Genomic DNA, 27,860 nt, shown 5'->3' with positions numbered 1-27,860 from the left:
AAGGCCCCTCATCGGCCTTGTACCAAGGCTCCAGAAGTTATCAATTCAATAATATTCCGACAGGATACGATGTGAGAACCTAAACAGACATTGATAAGACCTTGCGAAGAGGCTCGAGGCGACTCACAGGCACCAAGGAAATGTATAACAAATTCCAACCTAATGAAGTCATTCTAGTCACGGCCTAAAGCGGTCACGGCCTGTCAATCCAAAGTAGCACTAATAAGGTAGTCCAATTAGAGAAGTAGCACTGATAAGGTAGTTCAATTAGAAATCTAAGGAGGTCTTGTCCGGGAACAGAGGGGTTTTGAAATGTATAAGAGTTGTATGATTGTGCTGTTCGGAGAGCATCTCCACTCACAGGCGACTGTGATAAGAGGTGTTCCCGGACGTTCGTAATAAAGATCGTTATACTTTGCCATCCGTCTCTATCTGCTAACTTCGAGAATTGCTACGTGGGCTGGGGCGAGCGTCGACCCTCTATATCAGTGGGCCCGCTCGTGGGAGTGGAAGCTTTCCCATCTCCCCCTTACAGTATCTAATTTTAAAATTAATTTAGTATTGTACAGTATTAGTATTAGGCAGTCCCTCGTATCGAGGATGACCCACTTCCACACCAAAAAGGGATGAGTTCACAGGTGTTTCAATGTGGGACCTGATACTCCAGTCCCAAACTACATACTGAAGGGTGAAAGATGATGTATGTGGATTCTTTTAACGTGGGGTGGCCGTTGCACACCAGCCACCATACGGGCTTGACAGAGCTAGATCTTGATACAGTAGCAAGGGTTAACCAAGATGACTGGAGACCAAGCTGTGCTACACAGACCTAGTGCGCACACATACTCCTACGGTCCATATAACTCACTTCATAATCATCATCATCTTAGACAGTCCTTCAAAATCGAGGAAGACTTGCTGCCACTCCAAAAGTGAGTTCCCAGTCCAATACGGGAAATACAGTCTCTGTCACAGGTGGGACAAACAGTCATTGAAAGAAAGGGTGAGTGGGAAGTTTGGTTTCCCGCACGCTCCTTCCGTTGCCTGCGCTTGTCCTCTGCATGCTCTCGGCGGCGAGACTCGAGGTGCTCAGCGCCCTCCCGGATGTTCTTCCTCCACTTAGGGCAGTCTTGGGCCAAGGATTCCCAGGTGCCAGTGGGGATGTTGCACTTTATTAAGGAGGCTTTGAGGGTGTCCTTGAAACGTTTCCTCTGCTCACCTGGGGCTCGCCTGCCATTTGGAGTTCCGAATAGTGCGCTTGCTTTAGGAGTCTCGTGTCAGGCATGTGGATAATGTGGCCCGCCCAACGGGGCTGATCGAGTGTGGTCAGTGCTTCGATGTTTGAAATGTTGGCCTGATCGAGAACACTGACATTGGTGCGTCTATCCTCCCAATGGATTTGCAGGACCTTGCGGAGGCAGCGTTGGTGGTATTTCTCCAGTGTTTTGAGGTGTATACTGTATATGGTCCACGTCTCTGAGCCATATAGGAGGGCGGGTATCACTACTGCCCTGTAGACCATAAGCTTGCTGCCAGATTTGAGGTCCTGGTCTTCGAACACTCTCTTCCTCAGGCGATCGAAGGCTGCGCTGGCACACTGCAGGCGGTGTTGGATCTCGTCATCGATGTCTGCCCTTGCTGATAGTAGGCTCCCGAGGTATGGAAAATGGTCCACGTTGCCCAAGGCCACGTCGTGGATTTTGATGACCGGGGTGCAGTGCTGTGTGGCGGGGTCAGGTTGGTGGAGGACCTTTGTCTTACGGGTGTTTAGTGTAAGGCCTATGTTTTCGTATGCCTCGGTGAAGGTGTTGACGATGGTTTGGAGTTCAGCCTCTGAATGTGCGCAGACGTAAGCGTCGTCCGCGTACTGTAATTCGATGACAGAGGATGGGACGACCTTGGATCTAGCCTGGAGGCGACGAAGGTTGGTTCCCATTGGTTCTATGGTTTAGTTCCACTCCAGTGGGGTGCATAATTGATAGCAGTGTCCTCTGTGTAAACTCAATTAATATTCTGAGTAGCCAATTAGTATAATGGTCATATTCAGTGTTCGAATGCTCAAATCGCAGCAGATAATGGTGACTGAGCATGACTTTAGGTGTAACTGCACTGAAAATACAAAAACTCAATAATAATGCTATTAAAAGCCAAAGTAACATTGACACCATGGCATAGTTATTCAATGCTGCTTTATATGTTTGGAGCCAGTTTAAGGTGCAATTCCTTTTTAGAATAACATCATGAAACTCAAATGGATTGTGACTACAAAAGTAAAGATGTTCAACTGAGCTTTACATTAATTTTCTAAATTTTACACCGAGATCAGTTATTGAATATAATTGCATAAAAGTTTCTGGTAAGCATCAATTCAGTCATTTCATTCGGAAAATAAAATTATTTGAATGCAAATAGTTGAGCAGATATTTAGAACTGGCAGTCCAGGAGTTTTGTGCCACTTTACACTTGTTGGTGCACGTTTTAACACAGTGGTACATAATTAAAGCTAATGAACTAAAAACAGTAAAGTAACCATTTAGAAAGACCAAATCCAGGTAACTAAATATGCCATCCATAATCTCATCTTTTAAAATGAATTTCAGTCATGGTTAGACTAAGTTTTGAAACTGCTAACATGTTATCATTTTAGGGTATCAATTCCCCAGAGGAGATTAACTCAGTTTGCACCACCACGAGTTGTGAAATCGAATTGTGGGTGGTGCTATAAGAAATTACCATTGAAAGCTGATGGATTGTTGTACAAACCCAACTGATTCATTAATATTCTTTAGTGAGGATCTGCCACCACTACTTGGTCTGGCTTACATGTGACTCCAGTCCAATGCTATGTGGTTACCTCCTCATGCTCTCACACTAACTAAGAATGGGCAATAAATACTGCCTTTCCAGTGTTGCCCACATCTGGAGGACAAATTAAACAAAAATCAATATAATTTATGCTAGGAGAAGCAAGAAAATGGTCCATAAAGATGGTGACCAGCAAAGGAAAGATCCTACCCAAATAAAAGGCTGGCAGATTTAGAATTAATTACTTAGGGGGCAATTCTAACCTAATCTGCCTAGCGAGAAACTGATGGGATCGGAACAACCGCAGGTTTTACACCCCGCCCGATTTTACTTTCCACAAAAAGTAACGTGATATTTGGGAGATGGGTAAAACCAGCAGCCGATCTGATCCCATCAGTTGACCGTCGGGCAGGTTCGGTTAAAACTGACCTCCTTATTTGAATAGCAGTGCTTCAAAGAATTTGGATTACCCGGGAGGCTATCATTGAGATATGTCTAATGTTAATTGATTATAGTTTTGGAGAGATCTTCAGTGCTCCAACTCTTCTGCTTGTAGGTTTTAAAGGGCATGGTTTCCATTCTCAACATTGAATTGAGAGAGGTTTGTAGTCATACAAACCATGAATGACCAACCGTGTCACATCTTCAGAAGTTGGTTCTTATTATGTATTCAAAGAGTTCTCGGCCTGGATTGTGCATGGTGCTAGGAACTTGGCAACAGGTGAGGGTGTGGGAAATCTCATATTATGAGCCCTTAAAAGGCAGCAAGTATTTAAATGTAAGTGTATCTGCCTCCCATTCATTCCCTAGTTCACACTGGCACCCTCCCTAGATTGTTCACTAGATTGATTCCTGGGATGAGAGGGTTGCCCGAAGAGGAGAGATTGAGTAGATTGGGCCTACTATACTCTCTTGAGTTTAGAATACGACGTGAACTCATTGAAACATTTAAGATTCTGAGGGGTGATTGACAGGGTAGATACTGAGAGGTTGTTTCCCCTGGCTGTAGAGTCTAGAACTAGGGGACATAGTCTCAGGATAAAGGGTCAGTCTCTTAAGACTGAGATGAGGAGGAATTTCTTCACTCAGAGGGTTGTGAATCTTTGGAATTCTCTGCGCCAGAGAGCTGTAGATGCTGAATTATTGAGTATATTCAAGGCTGAGATGGATAGATTTTTGGGCTCGAGGGGAATCAAGGAATATGGAGATTGGGTGGGAAAGTGGAGTTGAGGTCAAAGATCAGCCATGATCTTATTGAATGTTGGAGCCGGCTTGAGAGGCTGTATGGCATACTCCTGCTCCCAATTCTTATGTTCTTATGTTCCTCCCAATCCCCCCTGACTTAATGCTGGCACTTTTCTTCCTCCCCCACCCCAAAGTGCCATTTCCAATTTCTCTCCTCGTCTATCCCAAAGCAAAGATCTGGATCTGGATAAGGGCATTGTGGGAACTATCCAAAAAATTTTGAATACACAAAGATATGTTCTGCTCTAAGGACCTTATATGAAAACAAATAGATGCAGGGTGCATCTAGATGCAATAGGAGAATGGCCCCAGGTCTGGCAGATGTCTTTAAATATAGACAAATGTAGTGTGAGGCATTTGGGTAGTGGCAACACCAAGTAAGGGTGCACTATGCAGGGTTCTGTACTCAAGGCAACTGAACAGAAGAAGGACCTGGTGTTATAGTGTATGAATCATTGAAGATCTACGACCAGTGTTGTTAGGTTATTGTGAAAGCAAATAGGGTGTTAGGATGTATTGCAAGGGTAGTTAAATATAAACAAGAAATGGATCATAATGGGTCGAAATTAGCTGAAAAGATTAACGTGCAAATTGGCCAGCAACTTGTAGCAAGGAAGAGATACCCCATGAATTGCAAATCACCACAAGATGCTAAATGATTTGCCGTTAGCTTCGCAAAAATGCCATCTTGCCCTTTACCTCCCCATCAGCTGCACGTGAACATTATTTGCCCAATAAACTCGCCACAGACGGGTAAGTCTAGTAACTAATAGCATAAATACCTTTTTAGTGATGTGATAATTGTTAATGACTGCCAATCAATATCTCTGGCCCCAAAAATGAACAATTAAAAGTGTGCAGGCTTATACCTTCAGGTAGTGATTTGTTGGAGATTTTAAAAATGGATTTTAAAAATGTATTTCCTTACTTTTCCTTTAAGTCTCTTTTTTCTCTCATTTAATTCAATTGTTCTTTTCCTCTCTTTATTCCTCTTTCTGTACCTGATTTGACATTCAATTCACCCACTCTAATTCATCTTCCTTCGCAGTCGGGGTCTGGGTTTTCGGGTTTTTGCGATTTCGCCCATTTCCGGGCACAATTTGTGGCAACATTTTATTTTTAGCGCCGGGTTAACATTAGCACCATAGCTCTCAACTTTCGGCAATGAAAGTTGCCGATGAGATTTAGCGCTAACGCCGACGTTACAGATTTTGTGCGCCGGAGCTGAAACTTACGGCCCGAAAAAATCTGGTCGTTCTGCGCCTATGCAATTTTTTTTTCTTGTTTCTTCCCGCGCTTCTGGTCTGCTGTCCAATCGCAAACGTTAATGCAGGGAGTGACCACGCGCAGGTCTAGTACACCTGGGGCTGAATCAGCCATTTTACTTTTAGATTTTGATGATGGAGGAGGACGACAGCAGGTAGCATGTGAGACGATTTATACAGGAGGCAAACAAAGCTCTTGTGGGGTCTGTGGAGCAGAGATGACCTGAATTGTACAGGAGAGGTGGATTTAGATACCTCTCATCAATTTTTAACAAAATCTGGAGGCAAATTGCAGAGGAGGTGTCTACCTGCAACACTGTTGTAAGGACTGCAACTCAGTGCCGAAAGAAATTCAACGATCTTTCGAGGGTCGTTAGAGTGAGTACAATTTTTATCGATGCACTCCTTCATTACTTAAATTATAAATCTGACACACTATATGTTAGTTTGGCACCCTATTTGCTATGAATGATCTTTACACATTATTGAGATTGCTTTCTGAGATCTCAAAAGCTGTTCCTACACTTAGATGTCCTCCTCATGAACCACGTGCAATTTCCAAGGTCATTAAACAGAGGACTGTATTGCATTCTCACAGTATGGTATATCATCATCATCATAGGCAGTTCCTTGGAATCGAGGAGGACTTGCTTCTACTCTTAACATGAGTTTTGAGGTGGCTGAACAGTCCAATACGAGAACGACAGACTCTGTCACAGGTGGGGCAGATAGTTTTTGAGGGAAGGAGTGGGTGGGACTGGTTTGCCACACACTCTTTCCGCTGCCTGCGCTTGTTTTCTGCATGCTCTCGGTGATGGGACTCGAGGTGCTCAGCGCCCTCTTGGATGCACTTCCTCCACTTAGGGCGGTCTCTGGCCAGGGACTCCCAGGTGTCAGTGGGGATGTTGCACTTCATCAGGGAGGCTTTGAGGGTGTCCTTGAAATGTTTCCTCTGCCCACCTTTGGCTCGTTTGACGTGAAAGAGTTCTGAGTAGAGCGCTTGCTTTGTGAGTCTTGTGTCAGGCATGCAAACAATGTGGCCTGCCCAGCGGAGCTGATCAAGGGTGGTCAGTGCTTCAATGCTGCGGATGTTGGCCTAGCCGAGGACGCTGATGTTGGTGCGTATGTCCTCCCAGGGGATTTATAGGATCTTGGGGAGACATCGTTGGTGGTATCTCTCCAGCGACTTGAGGTGTCTGCTGTACATGGTCCATGTCTCTGAGCCGTACAGGAGGGCGGGTATTACAGCAGCCCTGTAGACCATGAGCTTGGTGGCAGTTTTGAGGGCCTGGTCTTCAAACCTCTTTTCCTCAGGCGACCGAAGGCTGCACTGACGCACTGGAGGCGGTGTTGAATCTCGTTGTCAATGCCTGCTCTTGTTGATAAGAGGCAGCCGAGGTATGGGAAATGGTCCACGTTATCCAGGGCCGCGCAGTGGATCTGGATGACTGGTATAGTGCTTTGGTGGCTATCTGTGTGTGCCACAAGAGCAGATAGACCCTCTTATAAGCAATCCCATTTTCACCTTTGCAGGCAAAGAAGTCCGATAACCGCCGGGAGCAGCAGGCGACAGGCGGCGGTTCGCCTCAGACCCTGCCACTCACCGACCTGGAGGAGCGAGTGGCAGGTTTCATTGGTGTCTCAGGTCGGGCAACTGTGGGGGTGCTGACTCCCGTTTGAATTCTGAGGGTAAGTCCTGCACACTTGCTAGGCTGGGTTGGGCCAATGTCATGCAGTATCTCTGAACTACATATAATGGAGTAGCGGTGGTTTTTAAAATGAGCCTGTGCTATATGACCTTCCTCATGTCACCCTGCCCCCTCCCCAGCTGCTAACCACTCGTCTACAGCTTTCTACTTCCAGATGACCAGTCACAGGCACCGCATCCCTCACATCAACCCTCCACCATCGGGCCATCATGTGGGGGAGGAGGAGGAAGAGGAAGAGGAGTTAAGCGATCAGCCTTCTCGGGGTGGGGGGTGGGGGAGGGCCGTGGGGGCAGATGCACTCAACACATCTTTTGCCACCGGCAAGCACCTCATCCAAGGATGATCTCAGATTCCCGGGCTTTGACATCTCTGAGGCTCTTGGAACTAGTGGTGTGCAGCAACGCAGTTCTGGGCTCAAAATCCGTATCCCATCTCTCCGGAAGGTGAGTCGGCAAAGTCGGTCTGCTGACAGACAGGCAGTCGGTGAACTGGACATGGTTAGACTGTCCAGGGAGAACATCAGGCTCGCCCATCAGCTCCTTGATGTCCTGGGTAGGATTCCCGCGAGCATCGAGAAACTCACTGCGACCATTACGGAGGTAGGGTCGCAGACTGTCGGTGCAAGCCACGAAACCTATGAGGCCATCAATGCCCACACAAGGCTGGTGGCCTCCACCAGTCACACTGGAGTCCCCAGTGTGACACCCAAACCCACATCACCTGTGACCGGCGACAACGATCAAGAGGCTCGCCAGTCAGAAGCTGAGGTCGTTCTGCAATCCCCAGTAGCAAATCCTGTCCCCTCATGATGGCCAAGTTGTGTAGCATGCAGCACACCACAATGAACTCAGAGACCTTCTGAGAGTATTGTAGTCAGCCTCCAGAGTGGTCCAGGCATCGGACGCGCTGCTTAAGCACTCCAATTGTCTGTTCGATGATGTTGAGTGAGGCTGCATGGCTCTCATTATAGCGGTGCTTGGCTTCTGTCTGAGGGTTCCGGAGCGGGGTCATGAGCCAGGTTGCGAGGCCATAACCTTTGTCCCCGAGCATCTTGCTCTGGTCTTGTGGTTGACTCTCGAACATGAGTGAGACACTGCTCTCACGCAAGATGAAAGCATCATGGATGCTCCTTGGATATTGGACATTGATTGCCTTGATGCACTGAGTATGATCGCAGACTATCTGTACATTCATGGAGTGGAATCCCTTTTGGGTTCAGTAAACCTCTGTGTTCTGTAAAGGTGCTCGCAGGGCGATGTGCATACAGTCAAAGGCACCCTGAACCTTGGGGAAGCCAGCAAATCGTCCAAAACCTACAGTCCTCTAATTTTGGGTCTCCTTGGTCATTGGGAAGTTTATGAAGTCCATCTGTGTGCGTACAGTGCAGTAGTCACTTGGCGAATACAGCAATGTGCAGCATGCTGCGAAATGGAGCATATGTCCCCTGCTGATGCCTGAAAAGAGCCGGAGGCATAAAAGGCAAATGCCACAGTCACCTTCACCTCAACTGGCAGTGCAGTCCTGTTGCCGCTGGTCGGCTGTAGGTCTGCCTGTACGAGCTGGCATATCTCTGTGACAACCTCTTTTTGGAAGCGCAGCCTTCTAACGCACTGTGCCTCAGAGAGCAGCAGGTATGAGCGGTGTTTCCTGTAAACTTGTGGGGGTAAGGCCTCCTCCCCATACGTCTGCGACTTCTTCTATTACATTGAAAATGCTCATCAATAAGCCTTCTTCCAGCTCGATGTTGTATAAATATAGCAGCCAGGAATAATGGCTGACATAGTATGGACCCCATCTTTTAAAATGTCCTTAAATGTCCTTTAAAAGAAACTTTAAACTCACAGAAAACTTCACTATGAAAAACGCAACCTTCTTTTCCCAATCCTTTTATGCACTCAACCTCTCCTCCGTTTTAAAGATGTTAGCGCCTGGTGCGCCCTGGGTCCGACTGCTTTTTGCTGGCGTGTTCCCGGGTGGATGCTAAAGCGGGCGAGATGCTAGCGCAGCATTGCACGTCGATTGACATCATCCAAACGGTGAAAACAGTGGGTGGGCGCTAAGTTTTAACACCGCCGCAAAACCATTGCTGAAAGTTCCACCCGGGCGCAAAATGTTGTGCGCCTCGTATCGCGCCAAAAAAAAAATCTTTTTTGCAACCTGCCCAGACGCTAAATGAGCCAAAACTCCAGCCCGTAATCTATTTATTTCTCAATCCTTAAATCTCATGGAATAAGGAGAGAAGCTATTTGACTCATTGTTCACCAGGGTCCCAGGTGTCCCGTTGCCCCCATTGCACCGTTATCAGCTCACACTTCCAGCATCTTACAAGGCAAAATATTTTTGAACTCAAGTGTGCGGGAAAAGGTCGAACTAACCAGGCCTCTGTGAAATGCTCCACTCCAGAAAATTCTGGGCCAACAGATTCTGGGACTAATCAGAACTCCAATTGCCAGGGAAACCCAGGCTAACTCAAATTAATGATACTTTCTAATTTTAAAAGTACAATTCATACCAAATTTTTGCAAAACAAATGACTAAAATCTGCTATTCTTACAACAAAAACATGAAGATTTTTATTCAGGTGACCAACCTTTAGACTTCATCTCTGCAGTTGAACTTTGCCCTAGAAAATTAAAAAGGTAGATTCAGTTACAGATATCTACAAGGATGTTAGCCATTGTGCAAATGTATGCCATTTTATTTTAATTACCTTTGACATCTTAGGGGGTTCAGGCCACAATTTCAGCCAATCAACAGCCCCACCCCCCTCCACCCTGCCTCCCCCTCTGCCACACCATCAGCCCCATCAAAGGCCAGTACACTTCCTCTTCCTTACTGCACTGGCCTCCAGGTCCCTTTGAGACTGGGAATGTGAGAACTCCTAGTGTAGGGAGACCCAGCTTTGCCCGCTCCACATCATTGGCCTTTCTTGGCGCAGCAGATAACCAGAGTAAAGTTTGTGGAAAGTTTATGACCCGGCGCTTTTGATGGGAGTCTGCCACAATGGACATGCACTTTCGGCTCCATGGTCCTTTTAACTGCGATTGAAAAGCAAACAAAGAAATCCTGAATTTCCATGGGGTTTCTCCCAATCTCCTGTCATTACTTTGACAGACAACCAGCAGGGCTCCCCAGCATGTGTAAATGGCTGAAATTGTAGTTTTATAAAGATTACCTGGGAGCTCTGATGATCTCCCCCTGAAGTTGCAGCAGGAGATCCAGAGAATCCCTGTGGAAATTATAATTTTCAACAAACGTTCCCAGGAGAGGAAATACAAATACACGCAACCAGAAGGGAGCCTCATCCATCTGGAGCGCATCTCCAGGATCCACAGCCTGCTGCCGATGGTTTTCCATCCATAAAGTGAATGGTTGTAAAATTCTGAGGAATATGCCTATAATTTCACAATACATGCTCCTGACAGGTGAAGCTCCCAGCCAGGGCAGAATGTCATAAATAACAAGATGGGTTTTCACAAAGCAATGTCCTTTCAGAAATAGTGCATCAACATGGTTAAAGAAGAACAAAGTCCACCAAACACTATGGGGCTGATTTTCAGCAGCCCACCGCCCGCTGCTACCGACTGCCGCCCACTCCCGCCAACATTCCTCCCGCAGATCTGCCCAGTGCCACTTTGGAGGTGGCCTGGAGCGGGCGGGAGGGGAGAGCCACCTGGAATCACCCACTGACATCAGCAGACAGCCAAGTGGAGCAACTGAGCTCCCGCTCGCCGAGCTCCCAGATTCCTGTGGGCAGGAGTCGGCGGGACTCGGCAGCAGAACGGGGATGGACTGCTGGCTGCAGGCTGGTCTGTCCCCGACGGTAAGTAGGAAGAACCTGAAAAAAAGGTAAGTGAACATTTAAAAACAAAATGTCAACAGCGACTTACCTGCATGGGGTCCCCTGAAGGTCTTCGGATAGTTTTTGTATTTTTTTATTTGTGATTTTTTTTTCAGGTCTTTGACCCTCCGCGGGCCCAACTCCATCCTCGGTGGCACTTGGGTGGCAAGCTCCTCTGCCACCGAGAATGAGACCTCCCACTTGCTGCCGCCCAGATTGGCGGCGTACATCATGCAATTTCCGCCCTCCGACCTTCGAGCGACCTTCTTCATGAAAATCCCACCCAAAGTACTGTCCGGTACCTCGGTGGTCATCGACAGCATTTTGGGCCTTGCTGAAAATTGGCCCCTATTGTTAAAAAATCTCAAGTAAAGTTGAAGCTATCAACCCAGGATTATACTTCAAAAATTCTAAAATGGGGCTAATGTGTATTATAAAGAAATAATACTTGCTTTTACATGACAACTCATCATGTCTCTAAGTACTTCACACAATTAATTATTTTGAAGTGTTGTGATTATGTAGGCTAATATGACAACACTGACCCATAAACAGCAACGAGCGACCAATTTTATTCATGGTACTGCTTGAGTAAGAAATGTTTACCAGGGCGTCAAGAAAGCTCAATCTAGTTTTTGAATACTTCCGATAAAAACTCTAATATCTGGAACAAGCAGATTGGACCTTAGTTTACCATCACATCATGGTGTCTATGACAATGCAGCACTCTCCATACTATATGGAAGTGTCAGTCTTGGTTATATGCTTAAAACCTAACATGGAATTTCAAACCATAATCTTCTGAGCAAGACCCCAAAGACTTAGGCTGGAATTTTACCGGTGCTGAGAGAGTGGGATCAACACGGGTCAGCTGTCAAAATTGAAATGATTGACAGCGGGTCAGGAGCCCGCTGTCAACCTGCCTCCACGCTAGTCTCCCATGTGTCGGGTCTATCAGTGCAGAACAAACCCGACACCAAGTGGTGAGAGAGGCAATTTAGATTATTAAGAGCTTGTTAAAAGGCAATTAAACAACATTTTTTCAGCTTTTTCACGAGGTACACAGTATGGGTGGAGCTGCGGAATACCAAAGAGCAGAAAACACGAGTGGGAATTGTGTACAGACCACCAAACAGTAGTAGTGAGGTTGGGGACAACATCAAATAAGAAATAAGGGATGTGTGCAATAAAGGTACAGCAGTTATCATGGGTGACTTTAATCTACATATTGATTGGGCTAACCAAACTGGTAGCAATGTGGTGGAGGAGGATTTCCTGGAGTGTATTAGGGATGGTTTTCTAGACCAATATGTCGAGGAACCAACTAGAGAGCTGGCCATCCTAGACTGGGTGATGTGTAATGAGAAGGGACTAGTGAGCAATCTTGTTGTGCGAGGCCCCTTGGGGAAGAGTGACCATAATATGGTAAAATTCTTTATTAAGATGGAGAGTGACGCAGTTAATTCGGAATCGAGGGCCCTGAGGTTAAGGAAAGGTAACTTCGACGGTATGAGGCATGAATTGGCTAGAATAGACTGGCAAAGGATACTTAAAGGGTTGACGGTGGATAAGCAATGGCAAACATTTAAAGATCAAATGGATGAACTTCAGCAATTGTACGTCCCTGTCTGGAGTAAAAAATAAAACGGGGAAGGTGGCTCAATCATGGCTAACACAGGAAATTAAGGATAGTGTTAAAACCAAGGAAGAGATGTATAAATTGGCTAGAAAAAGCAACAAACCTGAGGACTGGGAGAAATTTAGAATTCAACAGAGGAGGACTAAGGGTTTAATTAAGAGTGAGAAAATAGAGTACGAGAGGAAGCTTGCAGAGAACATAAAAACTGACTGCAAAAGCTTCTATAGATATGTGAAGAGAAAAAGATTAGTGAAGACAAACGTAGGTCCCTTGCAGTCGGATTCAGGTGAATTTATAATGGGGAACAAAGAAATTAAATAACTGAACAAATATTTTGGTTCTGTCTTCATGAAGGAAGACACAAATAACTTTCCGAATGTAGTAGGGGACAGTGGGTCAAGTGAGAAGGAGAAACTGAAGGATATCCTTATAAAGCGGGAAATTGTGTTAAGGAAATTGATGGGATTGAAGGCCGATAAATCCCCGGGGCCTGATAGTCTGCATCCCAGAGTACTTAAGGAAGTGGCCCTAGAAATAGTGGATGCATTGGTGATCATTTTCCAACAGTCTATCGACTCTGGATCAGTTCCTATGGACTGGAGGGTAGCTAATGTAACATCACTTTTTAAAAAAGGAGGGAGAGAGAAAACGGGTAATTATAGATCAGTTAGCCTGACATCAGTAGTGGGGAAAATGTTGGAATCAATCATTAAGGATGAAATAGCAGCGCATTTGGAAAGCAGTGACAGAATTGGTCCAAGTCAGCATGAATTTATGAAAGGGAAATCATGATTGATGAATCTTCTGGAATTTTTTGAGTATGTAACTAGTAGAGTGGACAAGGGAGAACCAGTGGATGTGGTGTATTTGGACTTTCAAAAGGATTTTGACAAGGTCCCGCACAAGAGATTGGTGTGCAAAATCAAAGCACATGGTTTTGAGGGTAATGTACTGACGTGGATAGAGAACTGGTTGGCAGACAAGAAGCAGAGAGTCGGGATAAACGGGTCCTTTTCAGAATGGCAGGCAGTGACTAGTGAGGTGCCGTAGGGCTCAGTGCTGGGACCCCAGCTCTTTACAATATACAGTAACGATTTAGATGAACGAATTGAGTGTAATATCTCCAAGTTTGCAGATGACACTAAACTGGGTGGCGGTGTGAGCTGTGAGGACGATGCTAAGAGGCTACAGGGTGACTTGGACAGGTTAAGTGAGTGGGCAAATGCATGGCAGATGCAGAATAATGTGGATAAATGTGAGGTTATCCATTTTGGGGGCAAATAATACGAAGGCAGAATATTATCTGAATGGTGGCAGATTAGGAAAAGGGGAGGTGCAACGAGACCTGGGTGCCATGGTTCATCAGTCACTGAAAGTTGGCATGCAGGTACAGCAGGCGGTGAAGAAGGCAAATGGTATGTTGACCTTCATAGCTAGAGGATTTGTGTATAGGACCAGGGAGGTCTTACTGCAGTTGAACAGGGCCTTGGTGAGGCCTCACCTGGAATATTGTGTTGAGTTTTGGTCTCCTAATCTGAGGAAGGACGTTCTTGCTATTGAGGGAGTGCAGCGAAGATTTATCAGATTGATTCCAGGGATGGCTGGACTGACATATGAGGAGAGATTGGATCAACTGGGTCTTTATTCACTGGAGTTTTGAAGGATGAGAGGGGATCTCATAGAAACATATAAGATTCTGACGGGACTGGACATGTTAGATGTGGGAAGAATGTTCCCGATGTTGGGGAAGTCCAGAACCAGGGGACACAGTCTTAGGATAAGGGATAGGCCATTTACGACTGAGATGAGGAGAAACCTCTTCACTCAGAGAGTTGTTAACCTGTGGAATTCCCTGCCGCAGAGAGTTGTTGACGCCAATTCATTGGATATATTCAAGAGGGAGTTAGATGTGGCCTTTACGGCTAAAGAGATCAAGGGGTATGGAGAGAAAGCAGGAAAGGGGTACTGAGGAAATGTTCAGCCATGATCTTATTGAATGGCAGTGCAGGCTCGAAGGGCCGAATGGCCTACTCCTGCACCTATTTTCTATCTTTCTAAGCCATTCCTTTCACGCTCATCACCATTGCAGTGGTTACAATTATGGCTTATCATTCACCGCAACTCACTAAGCCACTTCCAAAGGTGCACACAAATCTGTCCAAGAACACAAAGTGTTGAAAATACAGGTTTCAATGTTTGACAACACATTAATAGAAACTTTACATGAACATTGATTAAAATACCCAAGTGTCTACCCTTGTTTGTTTTTAGTTGGCATGATTGCATTAGGATGAGGGCGAGTGTGAGGGGTGGCTAATGAGATGGGATTGTGATAATGTAAATAGAGAGAGAGGGATGGGTGGAGGTGCAAGGTAAGTTGGAGTAAGAATGCAGGAGTAGGGTCGGGAAGGCGGAGTGATAGGGATGTGACGACTGGCACAGCAGGATGAGGTTGATTGTGGCTTTGCAGTAATGTTTTGTGATCTATTGAGACCATTATAAGGTTGTTCCACTGCACCCAGATCCTCCTGGCGACATCCCTGCTTGCACCCTCCTGTGCAATGTGCAACGAGGCTGCATTGGTCTTCTGGGATGGTCTCTTCCACCAACTGGAAGTCATGGGAGAGCCTGGGTGCAGCCATGTACCTCTGTGCAGTGCTTGTCAGTGTTTGCAGCACCCCAATGCTGTAGAGCACTGACAGCACAGCTGTCAAAATCAATGTGGACATGGCGCCTTTAAGGAAATCGGCTGTTGACACGTCATCAAATGACATCCTCAGACCCACTTCCTTTTAATTAGTCGGGAACATCGCAGGGTAGGCTTAACAAGCAACCAAGGTAAAATTACTTGTAGAGAGCATAATGGAACCGGCAGCAGGCTGGGATCTCGCTACAGACCTTGGCTGCCTCACTCCTGACCAGGTAAGTGAAATCGTGGCCTTACTGACTGAGCCAAGTTGACACAAGGCAGAGATAGAAATTCCCAGGACTCATTTCAAGTAATACTTTTAAAAGCTTAAAATTATTTTGATGCCAAACACTGTGATGTTGTGACATTCATAGCACCATGAATTTACTCATGCTATAGCACATTAAGTACCGAGACATTCATATGACTACACTAAAGGATTTTACATTAAAAATATTTTAGAGGATGCCTATCAAGACTGGCAGATTCTGAAAAATAGACACGAGTCAGTTACACAAATCATAATATAAGTAGTTTATATGTTTTCAATGTCCTCCAGTACTTCCAGTATATTCTGGTTTGGACTGATATTGTTCTCATCAGAATATATTCTGTCTGCAGAGTGTTCCTGTTTCATGGGATAATATGAAGCAGCTTGAGACAGTCATGAGATATTCTTTCTCAATGGTTTGGATGTTGATGTGCAAAGTTGTTTGCATGGAGTGTGTTGAACTGGAGAAATGCCTTGGAAGACATTGGGCAGATGGAACAACAGATCGGGAGGCACGTTAAAAAAACAAAAGGAGTATGCCAGGAAGGAAACCTTGTGCTTGAGCAGTCTGAACAAAACAAATAGTAGTTAATAACATGAAATACTTAAAGAGGCATGATTGTCCAATAATTTAATTTAAAAACATTGGTCTTGGAATTTCCGCAGAGATTCTGCTGATCTCCTGTCAAAGATGCAGGAGAATGGAGAAACTCCACAGAAATTCAGGGATATCATCAATACATGGAAGAGACACTGAAAAGGTAGCATAAATGGAAAAAAACCTGGAGAAAATTCGACTGGGCTGTGGTTGAGGATTAGGGACAGTAATGATCTGACCAGTTCAATGATCTGATGAAGGCAGGCAAGGTAACTGAACCGTCACTGTCCTTTTTCTTTCTTGGGCAGCATGGACAACAACACATAGTTAGCCCTCTAACATTACTTGCTGCACAAGTTCTCCTTCATGCTGAACTGTGGTTCAGGAGTTCACTAACTCCTTATTGTGCAGTATCTCCTCTTACCGGCTTAAAAATCTTTCTCTACTTTGACAGGCTGACACGAGTAGATGTATTATAGCAGCCAACTAAGCTACCTAGGAGACATTCCTCACATACTAGCTTTCACCGAATGCACACAATTGCAAAACAAACTTGCACACAAAGCCCATGAAAAGTAGATAATTGCAGATGGCATACTCGAGGACGGCAGCACATGGCAGACATCCAGCTTTCCTCCCCTTACAGCACCATGCAAATGGCCAAGGCAAATGCTCCGGCAATGTTTGGTAAAGGGCAAAACCTTTGACTGCCCCTTAAAAGTGAGCCCAGTGAGTGAAAGTGTATCATCTTCCACAAAGGCATATGTGGGCCTAGCAGACCACCATTTTTTCAAAAGATTATGTAGGTTGGCCCCCTTGCTCAAGGGACTGAAGAGATCATGGCTGAGATCTGAGACCTGGGAAGCCCTGCCCAACTCTGGCGGTTGCCAGAGTTTCCAGCCAACAAAATAATCTTTCATGGTGCTCATGCCTGCCAGTCCCATGTAAATGAATTGCCCTTTCACTGATCTCTCAATCTTTGGCGGGTTCAATGCTGGGCAGCATCATTAGATGTAATTCCAGTGTTACCACCATAATCATGATCCCAGAAATTTCAGGGCCAAGCACATCAATGTGAGGGATATTAGTGCTGGGGAATGGAATATTTTATCTTTTTTGAGCACCCAGTATTAGCATTATGCACTTCCAAGTCAGGTATAGCTAGGTCAGATGCAAAATAAAGATTCACCTACACTGTTCCAACAATCTACCTCAACCGCAACCTCAGATGATCATCTCCTATTTAACCATTATGGAAGTGGACTTTGCAGACTCCATAAGAGGTCACCTAATTGGCATGGGGCAGGTTAGAGCATATGCCATTGTGGGCATATCTCTGGCACTCATCTGCTCCATGCAGCCAAAGATTCTGGTGGCCACCTTCTATATAGGGTGCAGGGGTGGCCCCTTCCCCGATACCAGCCTGTACTCCTTGAGCAAGGCTGATCTGCCTTTTACCATCCCCACCCCCCGCCCCCCATAAAACGTGGAGGATTTCTTTTGGGGTCCTGGCCTACATTCATAAATGTGGAGCCTGGTGCACCTCAACTCAATCGTACCAGCCTCCACAGATATGCCAGATCCCAACCAAGCCACTGGAGCAGGAACCCGCGAAGTAAGGCAAATTGGAAACTCCCAGAAATGGTGGAAACTCCGATTACAGTGACAGACCCAACAGATCACCCATGGAAATTCAGCCCATGAACTCATTCACTCCTCAGACAGTTCCCTTATCCATTTGCCCCTAACCATCTTTTCTTACAAGTGTTCAGGACAGGTATCAATCAGTTCATATATATTTTTTAAAAGCTAGTATTTTATTTCTCTAAAGTTTAGCAAACCCATAACTGAGTAAATGTTTTAATGTTCCTTTGAGCAGCTCACAAGCACTTGTCAAATTAAAATGTAGAACTAGAATGTTATGCATCTATCTTATATATTAAAGTTTCATATTTATTTTGAAAAGTACCACTGGTAAAATGATTAATGTAGCAGAATTCTATTTACTGTGCACATGACATCTCTTTTTACTAATAAGTCAATAAATAAGCAATTGCCACAGCAGGATAACATGATTTACTAATAGAAAATGGCATTAACTAAATCACAAGTAAGTGGATTTCCAGGAAAATTATACAGAGAATATAAGGGTACGAAAAATGTTAAACTTTATATGGAGAGCATGAAGAAGCAAAGCAGTAAAGTCACTTATGTAAAATTAGAATCATTAAAACTAATTTTCACAACAGGATTGTATTTATTATTGTAATGAACTCAGATAATTGCCAAGCATTACTGTAGTCAATTGAAAATAAATGAAGATAAACTATTCAAATGGAATGAAAGAATGGCAGTTGAATGCATTATGCTTGAAAGAGATAACTCAGGAGTAGGTGGGGCCGAAATTCAGGGTCCCGGGAAGGACCGTTATTGCGGGTTTTCGGCGGCCATTCGGCAAAATCGATTGGCTGCCCCATTTTGGTCGTTGTGACAGCGCCAGAGCATGCCTACAATTATGCTTATTGTGGCACCAGGTGCATCATCAAGCACTGCATTGGGAGCCTCAAGGAAAGGTTCCATTGCCTGGATCAGTCTGGTGGCGCCTTGCATATTCGTAGTGGTCTGCTGCATGCTGCATAACCTGGCCCTCATGAGGGGCCAGCTGCTGGAGGCCGTGCCAACTGTACCACCTGATGAGGAGGAGGCACAGGGGGAGTAAGAGGAGGAGGAGGATCCCCGTCGCCACCCAGCCAGGAGGCACCGTCGCCATTACAACTCTGAAAGAGAGGTGCAGCTACATCTGATAGCTGCTCGATTCACATAATCTCATCCACACATGTCCCGTCAGCTCTTACTTTCCATGGCCATTCCAATGAGTGCCTTCACTCAAAATTGCCCACTTCCAAATGAAACACCTGGCCAGATATATGTGCCAAAAATAAAGATTTATCAAATGATGCAAGTCAGTGCAAAAGCACAACCGAAGCAAAAAGACTACCATAAACCAACACAAATAATCATTTTTTACGCATGTGCATCTCCTTATACATCTCTTACGCATGCCTATCTTAACACTATGGGTTAGACTTTCCACTAGGTGGCTAAGGCCCCAAAAAATGGGCCTTATTCCAGCGATTTGTGATGTATCGCCCATGCTGATCGCCGGCATAAGGCCCATTATTTTTGCGATTTTCCACTCGGCCTTACCCCAGCAATGTCAAATGGGCGATCTGATTTCTCAGCAATCTCACGATCGCCCAAAAAAAGAGGAAGTGAAACGGAAGTCCAAAAAAAAAGCTTCCCTAGCAACGATATTGTGGGCATGTGTGAAATTTTTTTTTGGATCGATTTTTTTTTGCCGCGTTTGGATATTTTATGGGTCATTGCACATGCTCAGAAGGAAAGGGAGGGTTGGTGAGAGCGGGAGAGAGGAGATCGTCGGTAGATTGTTATCAGTTATCATTACAGACGTTTCAGCAATGGCCATGTCAAAATCAAAATGAAAGTGAAATTGAAAGAAGAAGGACCAAAGCCTTCAGTGAGGAGGCTAACGAGGCACTTGTCCATGTTGTATCAACAAAGTGGGAGGACTTGACACGGGGTGGCCTTGGGAAACCTCCACCCCGTGCTTACAGACGGATCTGGCAGGAGATTGCCGATGTGGTCACATTGGCATCCCATGAGGTGCGGACGTCTGACCAGTGCCGCAAGAGGTGGAACAGCCTCCTGGCAGCTGCCAGAGTAAGTTTGATTCTACTATGTATTTAAAACATATAAAAAACTCATGTTTATAAATTATTATTATGTATTATTTACTTGATGTTTAAAAACTACATTAAATGAAAAAAAAATTACAATTACCAGTAACATTTATTCACTCTAATACTAAGTTGCATGTTATAGTATTAAAAATTATTCATATGCAGCCACCATAGTAAGTTGCATTGTAATATTTAAAAGTCATATTTAAAATCATATGTACATATGTATTGTATATTTAGTGTATAATTAGAATAATATTAAAAATTATTCATATGCAATACGAGGTTACGTAATAATGGAACATTTAAATCAGTCTTCAATGTTTATTGTCAGGAAAGGTAGCTTATGCCATGCAATGTTAAATTATCATTTACAGAAAAAGTTAAGTTTAAACTGTGTGGAGCAAAGGAGGATGTGTAGCGGCCCTGCGGCAGTGCACATTCTCAATCCATACGAGGAGCTTGCAGTGGCCTTGGTGGGTCCTGAAAGCCATGCGGTCACGACTCGTGGCGTGGCTGAGCCCACCCTTGAGCCTGGTGAGTAATGCGGAATGTGCAAAGTATCAAACATTACTAATAACATATGTGAAATATCGTAGTTACGCATTTGTTATGCAATTATAATTCATTAGTTCAGATGTAGTCTGATCTACGAGTGAGGCCATGTTAATGCTGATGAACCCTTGTGCATTTGTGGTTTTGCAAAGTATTGCAATGTTTTGCATTATATTGAAATTATTGATATTGAAATATTGAAATATATTGATATGTATTGTTATGAGTTGTTTAGAAATTTCATTCATCTTTCTAAGGTGAAGTGTCCGTTGAGAACTGCTCGGTGCCACTTGCAGACCCCTCTTCTAACAGCTCACAGGAGGATGAGACGGCAGAGGACGAGCAGGAGGAGGAGGGAGGAGGAGCAGGAGGAGGTGGATGATGATTTTTTTTTGTGGAGGGGGGAACAACCTGCGGCTATCTCAGTTGAGATGGAAGAAGCACCGGGACCAAGCGGTGTGCAGGTGGCGACGCCAAGGAGCATCATATTGCAAACACCGGCCCCACGGAGGTCCAGTCAGCATGGCGAGCAATCGCCTACTATGGAGAGCCAGACAGAGAGCTTGATTTCCCTGTGCAGGGAGACGGTCGCGATTGGTCACGACCTTATCCAGGGATTCGTGGGATTCTCTGCGAACTGGAGCCAGTTCTCTGTGAACTGGAGCCAGTTTCCAGCATCTTGGAGCAAGTTCTGCACGAACTTCTCGAACTGGTCATCTGAGCAGTTACAGACTGCAAGGGAGACCTTGGAGGCTATTTGGCAGCAAACAGCCGCAACCAATACCCTACGGCATGCGTTGCTGGCTGGACACGGCACTGCAACCCAAGGTATCATGTCTGCTCGCAGTGAGACCCCGAGCACGCAAGTGAGTACGGAAGACACAGTTCCTCCTGACTCGGAAGTGGAGCCTCAGGCTTCCACTTCCTCTCCGTCACCTCCACCATGGCAGGAAGTCTTGCCGTCCCACTCTGCACAACGTCTTGGTGTCGGTCTGCATAGACCAAAACGGGCAGGTGGGGTGTGAACATGGGGTGGGGCTGGACCTGGGGGAAAACGTGGCTGCAGGTAGGGAGGAGGCATTTTTTCAGTTTGTTCACTTGTTCAATTGTTCTTGTTCCTGTTTTGTTAGTTTTGTTTGTTGTTATTGATTAATTGTTAATTGTTAAGATTTTGTACTTGAGGGAAGGGTGGGTTGGTGCGAGGGCGGTGGGCAGATAGTTTTTCAATTTTTATTTGCGTTTTTATTAATAAAAAAAAATGTCTTTAATTCAATAAATTGTGTGTGTTTTCTCTCTTAGTTAGTTATCAACTATACAGATGTTATTCCATATCTGAACATTCTATTATACGAGTACTTTAGCAACACCTTCTAATAAATTCTATTATATAAAACCTATTCACTAAAAACAACATACCTATATGAAAAATTACAGCTCTCATCCTCATTAAATTCTATTATATAAAACCTAATTATATAAAACCAAGTGTAATGATAACTATATGAAAACTTACAGCTCTCAGTAAATTATACTATATAAAACCTATATAATAAAAATAATGTCATAATACCTATTTATATTCCCTGTCTCAATATTCTGAGTACAACTAGCTCTCTAATTAAATCACAACTTATCCTCTACCCTTCCATTGAAGTCAAAATAGCATTTGTAGTGCCCATTTTCCTTCTTTTAGGTCCAGAAAAAGCAACTATTTCTCAGCACTGTTTTGGGCCTTACATCGGCCCAGCAAAGTGCATGCTAGGTGCTGAAACTTGGGATGAGCCTTGTGTGGGCTATAATTTTGGCGATCTTCTCGGCAATCAAAGTGGAAACAGGCACCTGTTTTTCGGGCGATACTTTGGGCCTAGTTTCCACTTTTTGCTCAAAATGGGCGATAGAGGTCCATTTTGGGCCTTATATGGGCCATAACTGGGCGATGTGAAGTGGAAAATCTAGCCCTATGCCTAAGTGTCTCCCCGATGGCTGCATCATGAGTCTGGGAATACAGCTGTCCTTCTAGGACGCCCTCAAACACCTTTGGGCCTGGAAAGGCTGGGTGCAGACTGGCCAGCACCCTCCTGGGAGGGTGCAGTCTGGTGTGGCTTGGGTGAGGCCATGTGTGGAGGCACTGGCGGAGTGGCAGGTCTGGGACCAGGAATGTTGTGATCCTGACAGAGCACATCATCAGGATCCTGGTCCGATGAGCCTGAGTCACTCACCAGGGGTGGCACATTACCACCACCATCAAGCTGAGGGAGGTCAGGTTGGTGGTGTGACTCGACACTGGAAAGTCCCCTGTGGCCCATGTTAGACCCAGCCGCGAATGCAACACTGAGGTGTCAGATGGCATCGAGCTGAGACTGCATGAGAGCAGCCAAAGTCTTAAAGCCAGCAGACATGGCAGCAGTTTGATGCTCCATGGCAGCAGTAAGACGCTCTGTGGCCTGTTGCACAGAGTGCATAAGAACATTCAGATCCTCCAGAGTCGCGACCATCCTCTCCAATCCAGCACCAATGCGCTCGTTCCCTCATGCCTGTGCTGAAATGGCAGCTGCCACATCACCTGCAGGTTGCAGCATCACAACTGGATCCGCATGGACACTCTAGGAGTCCACCATCACCTGCACACTGGCAATGATGGGCTCCATGCTGTGCGCAGAGCTGTTGACTATGCGGGAGGTGGACTCCTCCACACTCCTGACCACTTCTGGCAGCCTCTCTGGCATCCTTGTCAGTGCCCTCAACATCTGGGAATGCATGGTCTCCACCCTTCTTTTGTAAGCCGCAACATCGATGGCATCAGCTGAGTCCTCGTAGGCAGAATTCTGGTGCGCACTCGCCCCCCCCGGAGAGATGGCACCTGAGGTCACCCAGCCCCGTCACCATGCTGCAGCCTGCTAGGCCCCGGTGCAACACCCAGTGCAGACCCCTTTACCAGCTCATCTATATCACACTGCGCGCTGCCAGTATCTGAGCTGGCATGTGTGGATGGAAGCCCTGATGCATTGGTGCCATCAGTGTCCTCCTCTTCCTCCTCAGTGCATCCCCAAACGAGAGAGTGCTGTGGATGCTCTCAGTAGGGCTTGAACCCTCAATGTCCTCACTGCTGAGACCTGAGATTTCAGAGCTTATGTGGAGAAGGGTGTGATGTAGGCCTCCAGCTGGTCTGTGACGTCTCTCATCACTGGCAATTGTGCTCAGTGTGCTACCACTCAGTCTGTCATCTGCAAGCATAGATGGGAGAAGGGCTGCTGTGAGGGGGAGGTGGGGGATTGACGCATGGAGCCTACAAATAGCAGACTTCCAGGAGGAAAGGCACAGTAGGTGCTGGCACATTCAGGTAGAGAGCGCATTCAAGGACGGCGTCCCTTACCCATGCTGCCCACATCGGCGTCGCCAGTACCACAAGCCACAGGGGGCATCTCAACTGCAAGCATAAATGGGAGAAGGGCTGCTGTGAAGGGGAAGTGGGAGATGAAGGCATAGAGGATGCAACTAGCAGACTTCCATGAAGGAAAGGAACAGTAGGCGCTGGCGCATTCAAGGAGAGAGCGCATTAAAGGAGGCCCTTCACTTACCCACATTGGCGCCAGCACTACCTTTGCCCACAGGGAAGGTGTTAAGTCTTGAATAAAGAGTCAGACTAGATAGTGCAAGTTCAAAGTAAGGTGTGACCATAGTCCTTTAGTACAGATCTCAGAGTGCCTCTCCAACCTGTGGGGCCTCATTATGTACAGGTGCTTCCAAGGGATTGTGGGAACCCTTTGGACTCCAGGGATGAGCCCTCTGGTGGTTAGACGTGGTATTTACAGGTTTACATACATAACAACACTCCCCCGCAAAGTCAATAGTGGAACTATTTACAATGTGAGTCAATCTGGGGCCTTCCTTTCCCTGGTTGATCGTCTCGGTGCAAATGCTGGTTTTGGTGAGTTGTTTGTTGGGCCCTCGCTGGGTTGCTGGCGGCGGTGAGTCCTGCTGGGCTGCTGCGGGTGATGGGTTCTGCTTCGTGGTCAATTGCTGGGTTGATTACCACTTGTGTGTGTGTTGGAGGGTCGAAAAAGGTGGAGTCTATTGTGCGTTGTTCTGCATAGTCCGTAAATCTGAGTTTGGTTTGGTCCAAGTGTTTCCTGCAGGTGAGTCCATTTGAAAGTTTGACCACAAATACCCTACTCTCCTCTTTGGCCAAAATAGTGCCAGGAACCCATTTGGGACCTTGTCCATAGTTCAAAACAAATATAAGATCATTTATCTCAATTTTGCGTGAAACATATGCGCGATCATGATATGTATTCTGTTGGAGCCGTCTGCTCTCGACCTGTTCGTGTAGATCAGGATGGACTAACAAGAGCCTTGTCTTGTGCACTTTTCATGAGCAGTTCAGCGGGAAAGACCCCAGTGAGCGAGTGGGGTCTTGTGCGGTAACTGAGAAGGACTCGGGATAAGCGAGTCTGCAGTGAGCCTTCAGTTACCCTTTTCAAGCTCTGCTTGATTGATTGAACAACTCGTTCTGCCTGACCGTTGGACGCTGGTTTAAACGGGGCAGATGTGACGTGTTTGATCCCATTGTGGGTCATGAACTCCTTGAACTTGGCGCTGGTAAAGCAAGGCCCATTGTCACTTACAAGGACATCAGGCAGGCTGTGCGTGGCAAACATGGCCCGTAGGCTTTCAATGGTGGCAGCGGACATGCTTGCCTACATTATCAAACATTCAATCCATTTGGAGTACACATCTACAACCATTAAGAACATTTTTCCCAAGAATGGGCCTGCATAGTCGACATGGACCCTGGACCATGGTTTGGAGGGCCAGGACCATAAACTTAGTGGCACCTCCCTGGGTGTATTGCTTAACTGTGAACATGTATTACATTTGTGCATGCAGGACTCTAAGTCTGCATCGATACCGGGCCACCATACGTGGGATCTGGCTATCGCGTTCATCATTACGATGCCTGGGTGGGTGTGTGGAGATCACTAATGAAAGTGTCCATGACCCAATTTCCCCATAGGTGGCAGTCTGCCTGTATAGACATTTCATCTTTGCGCCACTGGTGCGGCTTTATTTCTTCCTGCATCTCTAACGGGACACTAGACCAACTCCTGCGGAGCACAGTTTTTTTACTAAGGACAGTAAGGGGTCCTGGCTCGTCCAGGTTCTAATCTATCGGGCGGTAACAGGTGATTGCTCACACTTGAATGCTTCCATTACCATGACTAAATCTGCGGGCTGTGTCATCTCCACCCCTGTGGTGGGCAATGGCAGCCTGCTGAGAGCATCGGCGCAGTTTCCTGTGCCTGGCCTGTGGCGGATAGTGTAGTTGTATGCGGACAACGTGAGCGCACATCTTTCGATGTGGGCCGATGCATTTGTATTTATCCCCTTGCTTTCAGAAAAGAGGAATATAAGTGGCTTATGGTCGGTTTCCAATTCAAATTTGAGCCCGAGCAGATATTGATGCATTTTCTTTACCTCGTAAACACACGCTAACGCTTTTTTTTCGATCATACTGTAGACCCTCTCGGCTTTAAACAGACTTCTGGATGCATAAGCAACCGGTTGCAATTTCCCAAATTCATTAGCTTATTGCAAGACACACCCAACCCCGTATGACGACGCAGCACATGCTAGTACCAAACGTTTACATGGATCATACAACACAAGCAATTTGTTTGAACATAACAGCTTCCTAGCTTTCTCTAATGCATTTTCTTGGCTTTTACCCCATACCCATTCATCTCCTTTACGCAGTAAAGAGTGCAGGGGTTCAAACAATGTGCTAAGACCCGGTAAGAAGTTACCAAAATAATTCAGGAGTCCGAGAAACGACTGCAGCTCCATCACGTTCTATGGTCTCGGTGCGTTCTTGATTGCCTCCGTCTTCGAATCAGTGGGCCTGATGCCGTCTGCCGCGATTCTTCTCCCCAGGAACTCCACTTCAGGCACCAAGAAAATAGACTTCGAGCATTTAAGCTGACTAACAATCTCCTCCAGGTTCTGCAGGTACTCGATGGTGTCCCGACCTGTAACCAAGATGTTATCCTGGAAGACCACGGTGCACGGGACCAACGTCAGTAAGCTTTCCATGTTCCTCTGGAATATTGCCGCAGCTGATCGAATCCCAAACGGGCATCTGTTGTAAATGAAGAGACCTTTGTGCGTGTTAATGCAGGTGAGGTCCTTTAATGATTTCTCTAGCTCCTGCGTCATGTAGGCTGAGGTCAAGTCCAGCTTTGTAAATGTTTTCCCTCCCGCCAGCATCATAAATAGGTCGTCTGCCTTCGGTAGCGGGTATTGATCCTGCAGTGAAAAATGATTGATGGTTACTTTGTAATCACCAGATTCTGACGGTGCTGTCTCCCTTGAGGACTGGCACAATCGGACTGGCCCACTCACTGAATTTGATCGGCGAAATGATGCCCTCTCATTGCAGGCTGTCCAGCTCGATCTCCACCCTCTCTCTCATCACGTAAGATACTGCTCTCGCCTTGTGATAGATGGGTCGCACCCGCGGAATCAAATGGATCTGCACTTTTGCTCCTTGGAACTTCCCGATGCCTGGTTTGAACAACGAGGGGAACTTGTTTAGGACCTGGGCACATGAAGTGTCATCGATGGACGAAAGCGCCCAGAAGTTGTCCCAGTTCCAGCGTATCTTTCCCAGCTAGCTCCTGCCATCACCCGGTACCACCCAGAGTGGTAACTCATGCACCGCTCCATCGTAGGAGACCTTTACGGTAGCACTGCCGATTACGGGAATCAGTTCCTAAGTATACGTTCTCAGTTTAATATGAATGGGAGTCAGGACTGGCCTTGAGGCCTTTCTGCACCATAATTTATCAAAATCTTTTTGCTCATTATGGACTGGCTTGCGCCCGTGTCTAGATCCATGGACACCAGGAGTCCATTTAATTCAACCTTCAGCATGATCGGGGGACACTTTGTGGTAAATGTGTGCTTCTCATATACCTCTGCCTCCTCAGTCTGAGGCTCTGGTTCGTCGTGGTCCACCGTGGATGTGTCCTCCTCTGCAACATGGTGGTTTGCAGGATTAGCAGGGTTTGTAGCTTGCCTGCATATACGTTGGAGGTGTCCCATTGTTCTACAGCCCTTGCAAACGTATCCTTTGAAGTGGCTTGAATGGAAATGATGATCACACCCGCGGCGGCAACAAGGTTTTAATGGCCTAGCATTCATCACCCTTGATGGTGGATTCTGAGTCATCTGTGAATGTGCAGCTGCAGGTGTATAAGTCCTGCCCCATACATTTTGATTCAAAAACAACGTTACTTTGTTCATAGTACTTGCAGCAGCACTTGTGTGCTGAGAAATTTGTTTGATATTGTCACTGGTGGTGATAAACACCTGGGCCATCGCTATGGCTTTACTCAAGGTAGGGGTCTCTACAGTCAAAAGTTTGCGAAGTATTACTTCATGGCCAATGCCAAGTGCAAAGAAGCCCTGAGCATGTGCTCCAAG

The 27,860-nt window shown here is 46.0% G+C and overlaps 1 protein-coding gene across 1 annotated transcript in view; it reads right to left on the bottom strand.

Annotated features, from left to right (window-relative positions):
- Positions 1 to 27,860, bottom strand: part of LOC139266620 (triadin-like) — a 563,562-nt gene that overhangs the window by 3,155 nt on the left and 532,547 nt on the right. The window contains exon 53 of the mRNA XM_070884212.1: positions 9,615 to 9,647. Coding sequence (XP_070740313.1) covers positions 9,615 to 9,647 — 33 coding nt within the window. The remainder of the gene's footprint in view (positions 1 to 9,614; positions 9,648 to 27,860) is intronic.

The sequence above is a fragment of the Pristiophorus japonicus genome, chromosome 7, assembly GCF_044704955.1.
Source record: "Pristiophorus japonicus isolate sPriJap1 chromosome 7, sPriJap1.hap1, whole genome shotgun sequence".
In the NCBI taxonomy this organism is placed as follows: domain Eukaryota; kingdom Metazoa; phylum Chordata; class Chondrichthyes; family Pristiophoridae; genus Pristiophorus; species Pristiophorus japonicus.
The sequence above is the reverse complement of the archived record's forward strand: the minus strand, read 5'-3'. Positions and strand labels throughout refer to the sequence as shown.